Consider the following 11471-nt stretch of genomic DNA (forward strand, 5'->3'; position numbering starts at 1 on the left):
AAGGACCAGTAGAGCAGACTTAAGAGTATAGACTAGTTTTTGTCAATAGGTGGATCCTGGTTTTATCTTTTTACTTTTACCATGCAGCCACATGCTTCCTGAGAAGGGCAACAGGTATTTCTCCTGTCTTCTCTGTATCTCCCCTGGCTGATGTGGACAGAGGAATGAGTAGGTTTCCAAGTTTGTTACCTTTCTCTGCCTCGCTCCCCTCTTTCTGCTTCATAACATTGTTTTCTAGTGGTTTTCACCTTGGTATAAATATTGCACTAAAGCAATGTTGCTGACAGTTTCTGAGAGGAGATTCCCATCAGAGGTGTCAGGAAATAAAAGCATGTTAGGGGCCAGACCACTGCAAGCCTCTTACAGATTTGTTTAGACAGTAGAGTATTACAGTGCTGACAGTGAATGGTGCTTGGAATAATCAGAGTTAGGAAGTCAATAACATCAGTATCTGCCATTTATACCTGTGATCTCTCTCACACCCATCTTCCCTTATGGGAAAACAGAGAGGAAAGTTTCTGTCTTTTAACCGTACACATATGATTGGTGCCCATGCTGTTTCTCATCTGCAATGGAGCTTGTCCTGAGTAAACTGAGGAGGTTTCTTGTTCAGGTCACTGAAAACACACATATTGCGTTAAAAGGCATAAGGAGAGGTTGTGGCAGGCCCTTTCCTTCTCCAGTGAATCCATGCCAGCTCGTGACTAGGGAAGTTTGTATCTGGACTGTGTCCAGATCTTGTTTGGTTCCCCTCAACAACATAGATTCTTCCTTCCTTCCACTAGCTTCTGCTAGTTGATTTCAGATCGATTGGGCAGCAACAAAATGAGGTGAGCCTTTTGTTGGGTTTTGTGCCAGTCTCATGTCTAGCATGCCTTTTTTTTTTCCCCCTTTACAGGTCCCTGTCGGTACTGAGATTGAAGGGATGAATATACTGGGTCTGGTGCTGTTTGCTCTGGTTTTAGGAGTGGCGCTGAAAAAGCTTGGCCAGGAAGGGGAAGATCTTATTCGCTTCTTTAATTCTTTCAATGAAGCAACTATGGTCTTGGTTACCTGGATTATGTGGTAAGTGTATGATGGCAGATACTTCTGCAGTACAACATTATGGTCAGTTTAGGAATCTTGCCATTTATCCATCTCTCCCAACTTTTTCTTACCAAATCCCTCATCACAACTAAAGTGAATGTCATGGTGTCACATGATCAGGTCATTTCTTCTTGCTTGTGCCCTGTAATTAGATAGTCATGCATAGCTTAAGGTATCAGTCTGGAACACTTCCGAGAGTTGCTTAAAAATCCTCTCCAGGACAATTTTTATTAATTAGTGGAAAGAAGCCTTTCTATTTCAAAGCAGCGCAAGCCCATAGCTAGCTGCCATCATGTGCCTAAAGGCACTGGCCTTGAATGAATAAAGGAGATGTGAACAAGTGAGGAATATGGTCATGTGAAAGCCAGGGATGTTTGTGCTCGGAGTGCACTTACAAATGCAGTAAATAACTACTTGTAGCTTTGTGCCTTGATTTTTCTGTTGGTCAAAAGGTTACTTGTGCTGACCAGAAGGTAGCCTGCTCACTGATACTGGTTTGAGAGAAACTCTTTTGAGTGCATGAATGCAGAGCCTGCTCTGTCCACTCGCATCAAAGGGTGATGGAGAACCTGTGTCCCTTTGTGTAGAGGGGAGGAACAGTCTCAGGGGCTATGCTTTCCGGCTTCCTGGAACAGTAGTGGTAGCTGTTGAAAGTTTTGTCATTGTTATCACCAGAGCCTGAGTCATACAGTGGATCTTTAAATCTCTGCTCCTCTTCTAAGATCTCTGTCATTTTCTTGGCTGAAACAGGAACTAATGTTACTAGCAGAGTGATCAACTATTTGTTTATTGTTTGTGCTTGCTTCTCCAGAGATGCCTATTTTTTCCATTTCACATCTCTTAATGTAGGTATTTCCTAAGGTTGATTGCTTATTTTTTCTTGTGCCTATTAATGTGCAAATCCATTATTTCACTTACTTGCCTGGAGTCCAGACACGTTATGGGGTGAACGTTACTCTGACTGATCTCACAAAGCTTTTGGCACCAAAAAAAGCCTGTCTGTTAGGAACTGGAGCGCACTGAACTCTCTCACTAGGCAAGAAACCAGCGTTGGAGGATACAGACACCTCTAGAGAGCAGTTCAGGCCACCTAAGATGAGGCAGGACCAGCCTCTTGACCAAGCTTTCTGTCAGGTGGGATGAAACCGCACCTCAGAGCGGTATCATGGCTGTTCTTGCGCAGCTGCGTGGGTCTAGGCTGCTCCTGCAAAACCAACAGTACTAATACCTCACACTCAAAAATAAAAGTATTCATAAGGGTAGCTAGCTAACAAATTAACAGTGGGACATTTTTCACTCCCATTCCAAAGCTGTTAGAAAAGCTATAAGCTTACCTTAGGCAAAGTATTTCTTCTCCTTTCATTCTGCATTTTTCTTTCCCACTATTTTCCTCCCTCTGAGAAGTAGAAAGGTTTTAGTTAAACACCTGATTTTACACAGGCAGATCTGTGTTAGTTGCTGTCATAAGGGATTGAAAAATTCAAAGTCTCAAAGCAGCTTAAGTCTTTTACTCTTGAGTGTAATTCCTTGGACACTGAATACTGATAAGAGGCAGTTCTTGTATTCAGCTGATTACAGTGCTAACACTTCAAGCCAATCAGTTAGTAACTAATCCTTTACCTTCTGGCTTATCAAGACCACAGCTGACTCTTAGCACTGCAGTGCACCGTGTCGTCCTGGTATTTGTTCAAAATCTGTCAAGCCGCACTTCCCAAAGGATAGTTTGGAATGGATGAAATCATGCTACCAAGAGAAAAGGCAGCTTGAGCTTGTATTTAGTCCCATTCAACAGCCACTCTTGTGTTTAGCAGCACTTTGGTCTCAACTTCCTTTCTCTCCAGCTTCCCTCTTCAAGGGGAGGGATCCAGTCTCAGCTCTGAATCCCATGTTCGTGTTTGCATAGCTTGTGCAGGACTGGGGCTCATCTAGATTCAGCTTATCAGGGTGCTAGGAAAGGTAGTACAAAGTCAGTATGTCACAGGATTGGCAGAGGCTAAATGGGGAAGATTTGGCCAAGGGAGGATAGAGAGATGCTCACATTGATCTGGGACGTAAGAAGGTGCTCTCTGCACAGAACTGAGGAGCTGCAGAACCACTGAGGGAGAGACAGACTAGCAAGAAGTGAGTAATCTGGGCACCCTTAAGACTTGCCCACCTTTCCAAACCTTTGCATGCTTAAACAAACCTTCTGAAGTTTGTCCTGACTCCACAGATCAGCTTATCTGAACGTGGGCATTGAGTTGCAGGGGAGAGTGGAAGAAAGAACATTCTTTATTCCTGAAATGATGTACAGGCAGATCTTTTCACAGAATCACAGAATCATTAAGGTTGGAAGAGACCTCTAAGATCATCAAGTCCAATCGTCAACCCAACACCACCATGAACACTGAACCATGTCCTGGAGTGCCACTTCTTGAAACACCTCTGGAATGGTGACTCCACCATATTCCTGGGCAGCCTGTTCTAGTGTTTGATCCCTCTTGCAGTAAAGAAATTTTTCCTAATATTTAAACTAAACTGCCGCTGGGGCAACTTGAGGCCATTTCCTCTTGTTCTGTCACTAGGTACATGGAAGAAGACACTGGCCCCACCTTGCTACAACCTCCTTTCAGGCAGTTGTAGAGGGCGATAAGGTCTCCCCTTAGCCTCCTTTTCTCCATACTAAACCCCAGCTCTCTCAGCTGCTTGTTTTAAGATTTGTTCTCCATACCCTTCACCAGCTTCATTGCCCTTCTCGACATGCTCCAGTGCCTCAATGTCCTTCTTGTAGTGAGGGGCCCAAAACTGAACACAGTACTCGAGGTGCAGCCTCACCAGTGCCAAGTACAGTGCAACAACCACTTCCCTACTCCTGCTGGCCACAGTTTCTGATACAGGCCAGGATGCTGTTGGCCTTCTTGGCCACCTGGGCACACTGCTGGTTCATGTTCAGTCGCTGTCCACCAACACCCAGGTCCTTTTCTGCCTGGCAGCTTTCCAGCCACTTGTCCCCAAGCCTGTAGCACTGCATGGGGTTATTGTGACCAAAGTGCAAGACCTGGCACTTGGCCTTGTTAAATGTCATACAGTTTACCTCAGCCCATCGATCCAGCTTATCCAAGTCCCTCTGCAGAGCCTTCCTCCCCTTGATCAGATCAACATTCCCACCCAGTTTGGTGTCATCTGCAAACTTACCAAGTACTTTTTTTGAGTACTTACTGACTACTTTTGTAGTCACCTGTGTGCCTGAAACAGGGTTTTGGAGAGCTGGATTATCTTTCATTATTTCTTAATTTTAGAAGCAGACATGGATGCATCAGCAGAGGTACTCGGATACAAACGTTCTAAGTAGAGCTTTGGAGGAACTGACCCTGGCTCTGAAGTGATTCCTGCAGTTCATTTAGTAGCTGTTGTGCTTTAGGTGCAAGGGTAATTCTGTCTTTTCAGGGCTGTTCCCAGCTGCATTACTGGGACCAGAGGTGTGGCTGTGGCCTGCAGATGGCCCTTTCCCTGGAGCAGCTCCAAGCTTTCCTGACAAAGGAAAGCTCAAACAAATGCTGACGTCCTAAGATGTGGCATGTTTCTAGATAAGAGGCTTGGCAATGGAGCCGTCTGTTGGCTTGAGGGAAGCTCTGGAAGCCTGATCGTTTAACTTAGCCTCCTGTAGGCAAATAGCAGAGTTAATTGCTATCTTTGGCACGTGCATCAGCAGCCTTTAGCTGAGTGCTTTGGTATGGGCATATCTTTTTCTTTCCTACACTGACTATGTTGGCACCCAGTATGCCTACCATTTTAATGACCTAACTTCATACCACATGTGTAAGATCCTACTTTTCTACCCCTTTATCTGCTCCAGTGACATGGTACTGCTCATTTTTCTTTCCTACCATCTGCTGTCCCTTCAGCAGTGACTTTAGCTTTAGGTCTTTACCTGCCTTTCTCCCTCATGGACTAAAACTCCACATCCATGTCTTGTGCTGATTGCATCTGCCAGCATTTCTGCTTCCTGCTTGGCATCCCTTCGGCACTCTCCTATCTACCTCTTTGAGGGCCAAGGAGAACGGAGCTTTTTCAGCTTGACTGCTTGCCTTCCACCAAGCAATAGTGTTAGAGAGGCCTTCCAAATTTGCTTAACCTGAGTGCGTGATGAATAACACATTACCCTTCAGTAGGGGCAGCATATTCTTTAGAAGAATGTTAGCTCCAGGATGGAAAATGGCATGGTTTTCAAGGCTTTCTGTTTGTACTTAATAACAGGCAATATTTCTTTACACAGGTATGTACCTATTGGCATTATGTTCCTTGTTGGGAGCAAGATTGTGGAAATGGAAGATATTGTGCTTCTGGTGACCAGTCTGGGAAAATACATCTTCGCATCTATTCTGGGCCACTTTATCCATGGAGGAATCATTCTGCCACTTATTTATTTTGCATCCACACGTCAAAATCCGTATCGTTTTCTCTTAGGACTTATTACACCATTTGCCACTGCTTTTGCCACTTGCTCCAGGTGGGTTTTTGTGCTTCTTTTGGGATTATAGCCTGGTTATATTTGTCACTGTAAACTGGTTATATCCCAACACCAAACTGTGTTGAGTTTTAGGTGTGAATATTGTTTCTGACATTGCAAAAAGGGAATTCTGAGCAGAGAGAGTCTCACTGCTGTCAGCAGCCTGCCCTGCAACACGTACTGATAATTAGCTGTTGAAAAAATTCCTCAAAATATTGAGACTGTAGCATGATGCCGAGTTGGATTTTTTTTGAGGGAAAAGATTAAAGAATTTGCCTTAAAAAGATCCTGCCAGTTGTTCTTTCAAAATTAAGTAAATTGAGGGTCAGTAGTGAGGGACTTTGTCCTGAGAAGTTTAGTTCTTCAAGTTCAGAAGGATCTGGAACAAGTTTAAACTACTTTTGGAGGAACAAAGCAGACTTACTATCTACTATAAAGGATTTTAACATAATTGATTTCAAAGATCTGGCTTGATCAGCTTTTATTTGTCATAACCAAACTATCAAGTGTGTAATTTACATTTTTCTCAAGGGGCAAACACCTAATCAAATATCGCAACTGTATAAAATCATTTCAGGTCATCTCCAAAAGAAGATGTATGTCTGTCACAGGAGCTGAAGTTCATGAAGTAGGAGAGGGTTTATGAATAAAACCATGTATAATGTATAAAACCATGTATAATGCAAGAAATAAATCCAGTAATCTTTTAAATTTTTTAAAAATTTATTATTTGTCTGTTCACTTGAGAAGGTACTAGTACAACTTTAACAGAGGTTGCTGTTGCATCTGTTGTGTTTATATTGGCATCTCTTGATGTATTTTTGTGATTTGAGACTTGATCGTTCCACAGCCCTGTTAGGCTGCATACTATGTCAAGTCATGAGTTCTTGCTTTTGGGAGATTAGAGTCCTTACCAGCTATTTCTGGATGGAAGCAGATTATTAAATACCATGACTCAAGACGAACGAGAAGGGTCTCTCATTGCTGTCACGACAGAGACTGACTGTAAAATGGCGTTGTTGTCTTGGCAGTCCTGTCTGCAGCATGTTAGAAAAATGAAAGCGGTGAGACAGTGTCCTTCCATCCAGCACACCCTGATGCCTTGTGTTTGATTTTTCCCCCTGTTCTCTGTTTCTAGCTCAGCCACTCTCCCGTCAATGATCAAGTGTATTGAGGGGAACAACGGAGTTGACAAGAGAATCAGCAGGTTTATCCTTCCTATCGGGGCAACTGTAAACATGGATGGAGCTGCTATTTTTCAATGCATGGCAGCTGTGTTTATTGCTCAGCTGAATAATGTTGACCTCAATGCTGGGCAAATCTTCACCATTCTGTAAGTTGCTTGCTATTGCAACCACATCCATCTGGCCCCCAGACATATTCAAGCCTGTGGTCTCTCTGTTAATAGCTAGCAGTTGCATTCCACATCTCTGACCTAAAGCTTGCAAACTGGTATGGAACATAATTAAAAGATGATTAAAGGATGGAGTCTTTCAAGCTTCATAGGATTTGCCAGACTCTCGATTTAGTAAAAGGTGGAACCTGGGAGGGTAATTGACTTCTGAAACAGACTTTAAGCTGTTTAAAGCTGTTTCTCACAAGAAATCCCTCTCCTTCCTTAAGCATATCACTCCCCCACACTTCAGTAACCAATAAGCTGGATAATTGAGGCATGCTGCTCTACCCAGAAAGCTACCTCTGACTCCCCCTCTGGATGTCTTAGAAAATCCTGCTGCCAGCTCCTCAGTTCCTTATGTATCAATTTCATACTAAAGGCTCTGCTGCTGCTTATCTCTGCCCTTCCATTGCATTGCTGACTTCCCAGGCCAGATTCATTAACATTCCCCTCCTGACTGCTTTGCCCCATTATCCCCTCTACCACCTTAGTCCTGCCTCCTTCTCTAGGACTCTCCCCTCCATGCCTGGAATATCCTCCCACATCCCATATGCCATGAAGTGTCATTCTCTTCATTTATCTCCTCAAAATCGCTTAAATGAGGATCCTACCAGGAGTTCTAGCCCCTCACTGTGCTGAGAAGCCATAGCTGAATCCACCAGATGTCTCCTAAGGCCAGTACCTGGCATTGTTTTTACCCTCCCTGGCCAGGTTTTATTTCCTTCCTTATTGCATCTCCCAGTATATTGTTTGTCTATTTAAGGCAGGGCTGAGGCATTATTTTCTTTGTGGATGGCCAAATTAACCTTTCAGGTACCCTTAGTGAATCAGGTGTTAACAGAGGCCTGAGGATTATGCAGTGATAGGCCAAGGAAAACTCAGTTGTAGACATCTGCACACAAAAAGGTGTGTGGTCCATGTCTATAACACATGCACTGCAGATTTCTAGCAGCTGATTTAGGGTTTGTGTTTGAATGCAAATGAGACACAGAAGGGACAGTGCTTTGCACGGCAGGGTTTACCTTTATACATTTGGGGTTCGGAGATGTAATGTACTCTGCATATTTGAACTGATACATGACTTGGAATAGATATATTAGTAAGGCAGCAGGAAATAGTTGTGTTGGTTGTTTTTTGGGTGGGTTTTTTTGGTTTTTGTTGGTTGTTGTTTTTTTTTTTCTGAAAAGGCAATCATGGTATTAAACACAGAGCCATTGCCTCGGTAGCTGCTGTGGATGCCTGCAGAGCAACCGTGCTCTGTACCCATTACTTTGCATCAGCAGGCAGGAAAGGGTTTGCCTGGGAAGGAAATGATCTGTGTGTCCCATGCTGTAGAGTTTGTTCACAGTTTGCATAGCAGGGAAATGTGTGACGTAAGTGTAGGAGAGGAGTGCTGCAGAGCTCCTGCTAACCAGGTTCACAAATTGATTTGCAGAGTGACAGCTACTGCATCCAGCGTGGGTGCAGCTGGTGTCCCAGCCGGAGGAGTCCTCACCATCGCTATCATCTTGGAGGCCATTGGACTTCCAACCAACGATCTCTCCTTGATATTAGCAGTGGACTGGATTGTGTAAGTACTTCAGGTCACATGTATCTGCTGTCGCATGACGTGTCGCATGTTCATCTGGAAAGATGGGGCAGGACAATCAAAGCAGTGCAGTATAAAATAAAATGGCTGCCTATAGGACAGATAACTCTTGACAGATAATGGAAAAGGTGGCCCTTCTAAATTAAAAATGTTAGTACACTAAAATCTCTTCAGCTTTTTTTACTCACTCTTTACTGAAACTTATTTCTTCCTGGTTTCAATTCTCTCTAGAATAATTGTTGAAAGTTTGTTCAAAAAGTGCTGGAAATTAGTTGGACACTAGGAAGGAATTGGGGAAAAGGAAATTGAGTCTGAATAGTGGTGGAAAACTTACTTGGTCGCTTATGTGAAGCAGTCTCCATCAGAAGTTGTTGTATTGTTTGAACTCTTTTTGTGGTTCCAGACTGGTTAAATCACCAACACAAGCATCACAGAGAGGTGACGTACATTGACAGGGCAGGGACACAGGGTTTGTGGCACTCATCACAGCTGTGAGCAGTGTCACAGCTGGAACATGCTTCTAGGAGTCACAAGTTTAGTACACAGTATTGCCACCTTTCGTTTCCATCTTCTGGGAAAGAAATGCAAGGTCAGGCCTTTGCTCAGCTCCTTCTCTTTCCAAGAGCCATTCTCCTCCTTGAAATACGAGAGATTATCTCCTTCCCGAGCTCTGTTTGGAAGAGCTTATCTCACCACTTAGCATAGCTATGTCCTTGTTAAGGCCTAAATTTACCTTCTGTTTCACCTAAATTAGTTAGAGGAAAGCCTTAAAAATTTGTTTTGCTTTAAGCATTGCAGACCCAGCCACAAGTGCATAAATGTAAATGCCATGTGCAGGTGATTTCTTATAGCTTAGACGAGCCCTGTGGAAAAGGATGTCTCTGGTTTACCTTGAACAAGCCTGGCTGGCTGCTGTTCTTCAAATACTAGAAAATCCATCTGGAAGGACTCATGAATTATAGCATGCCTAAAGTTTAAATGCTAGTGAAGTAAGCATGAGCTGATAATTTAAAAGCGTAATCTGCTGTCAAGCCATCTGGTTGAAGTTGAGTAGTGGGCTGAAATGACTGGACAGTATGGGTCAAGCGATCTGAATCCCATTAGGGTTTTTTTCAGTTGGTGAGTTCCTGGCCAGTTTCTGGTTTAAGCTGTACATAATCCTGCATTGCTTTTTGGAAACACCAGCCTCTCTGTGTAGATGGTGTACTTCCACAGCAGATGTGGAAATTAAGATGCCTGAGGACACTGTTGAGTTCCAGAGGCTGGCGAAGAAGGCAACTGTATTACCTCCTTTCCTTCCCACGTCACACTTGTCTGTGGAGCATAATCATATTCCTGTTGGGGCCATTGAACTCTTTCTTACTGTCACTTCTTGGGGATCAGCTACCTCCAAAGGACATGAGAGACGGGCAAAGCAGTGGCTTGCTCTTTGCATTCTCAGGGATTACAGTAGTAGCTGTGGTTTCCACAAACTGTACTCACAAGTGCCTGGAGACAAAAGTGAAAAGCTTGCATGCCCTTTCACTCTAGGCTACCCTCAGCCTGTGTCATCCTGGCCACCTTTATTTCAAAATATGTAGCATACCTTCATGGTCAACACTGTTGTTCTAGTCAAGAAGCTCATCCCTGTGGTAACAAAATGGGGAAAGAGAGAGGGAGGAGTCCCATGTCTTGTTTTTATGCCAGCCATTTCATTGCCAGAGTGGGCCAGAAGTCTCAAAGGGCACATGAAGAAACTGTTCTTCTTTATGACCCATAAACCTCCTCTGTTACACCCTGGGACATAGTAGTTTTCTGTTGTAGGACTAATGATTAGGACAGATGCTACTAGCAAGAAATCCAGAGAGCACAATCATTCTGCCTGCTTTTGGAAGGACCCCTTAAGTAGGTGTTTGGGTTAAGGTATAGTTAAAAAAAGAGAGCTGGGTGCTCTGAGTGACCTTCTGGATAAGCTCAAATTAAGTTCCTGCTCTGAACTTGCATTTGAAAAATGCTGGCCTAGGGAAAGGAGAAGGGAAAGGAAAAGAAGGATGCCTGAGAAAGAGTAGGACCATTGCTGCAATCCACTGAGACACCAGAACCAGTCGATAGTAAAGGCTGGGCTGACATTAAACCATCTCTGGTGCACTTTTTTAGTTCTGAAATGGTGATTTCAGAATTTTCCCTCTGGGGAAAATACCTATGGTAACATCTCTCTTGTCACTGATGTTGGTGGATTAGCAGGGGTGAATCAGCTCCCTTTATTGTGTTGTAACTCAGAAGCTAAAGCCTGTTGCATTTTTTGTTTGTTTGTTTGTTTCTGATCTTAACCAGGGACCGAACCACCACAGTTGTGAATGTGGAAGGGGATGCCCTAGGAGCTGGCATCCTTAATTACCTGAATGAAAAAGAAAAGAGAGACAAAGAGCAGGAGCTCAAGGAAGTCCATGTAGAAGCAGTTGCGAACAGCAAGTCTGAAGGGGAAACATCGCCTTTGGTAACCCACAAAAACCAAGTCTCCAACGCAACCAGTACAGCAGACCCTGAATCCAAGGAATCAGTATTGTGAACTAGAGGCCATTCTTCAACACGTGTCCTAGGGGTGGACCAGGGACTTGTTAACGCGCCTGGGCATTTGCAGTGCTAACAAGAGCTGCGTGACTCTTGAAAGCTTTCCGTTCCAGTCTGTTTTGAAATATGCTGGCCTGGGGAAGGGGAGGGAAGTGGGGTGGGCAGAGAAGGGGTGTTGAGAAAGAACACTCGCTTTATAATAGTATTTTGATAATTCTTATGTATACATGTATATGTGTTGCACATGCACACACATATGTGAAAACAGTGCCATTGAGACTTCTGGTTTAACAAGACTTGTGTTAGTAAAGGCTCATACGGGTTGGAGATGAGGAAGTAGACAAACCCAGTATGGGCTTATT

The 11471-nt window shown here is 43.7% G+C and overlaps 1 protein-coding gene across 2 annotated transcripts; it reads left to right on the plus strand.

Annotated features, from left to right (window-relative positions):
* The first annotated feature begins 901 nt into the window (after positions 1–901).
* On the plus strand, positions 902–11469 carry SLC1A4 (solute carrier family 1 (glutamate/neutral amino acid transporter), member 4). Of its 2 annotated transcripts, XM_010187172.1 has the most exons (5): positions 902–1065; positions 5342–5575; positions 6714–6908; positions 8407–8541; positions 10873–11469. In XM_010187172.1, the coding sequence occupies exons 1-5, from the start codon at positions 926–928 to the stop codon at positions 11105–11107; spliced, it is 939 nt and encodes a 312-aa protein (XP_010185474.1). In that variant the 5' UTR covers positions 902–925; the 3' UTR covers positions 11108–11469. The 2 variants fall into 2 exon arrangements, with proteins under 2 accessions (XP_010185474.1, XP_010185466.1); XM_010187164.1 differs by lacking the exon at positions 5342–5575 and having other exon boundaries at positions 926–1065.
* Positions 11470–11471: the final 2 nt, after the last annotated feature.

This window comes from Mesitornis unicolor, unplaced genomic scaffold (assembly GCF_000695765.1).
Source record: "Mesitornis unicolor isolate BGI_N332 unplaced genomic scaffold, ASM69576v1 scaffold38260, whole genome shotgun sequence".
Taxonomy (NCBI): Eukaryota; Metazoa; Chordata; class Aves; order Mesitornithiformes; family Mesitornithidae; genus Mesitornis; species Mesitornis unicolor.

Excerpts from the sequence above, each read along its gene's own strand:
- SLC1A4 (XM_010187172.1), top strand. The coding sequence starts at position 926 with ATGAATATACTGGGTCTGGTGCTGTTTGCTCTGGTTTTAGGAGTGGCG. Across the intron at positions 6,909-8,406 it reads GGGCAAATCTTCACCATTCT|AGTGACAGCTACTGCATCCA; the intron begins GTAAGTTGCTTG and ends ATTGATTTGCAG. Across the intron at positions 8,542-10,872 it reads TTAGCAGTGGACTGGATTGT|GGACCGAACCACCACAGTTG; the intron begins GTAAGTACTTCA and ends GATCTTAACCAG.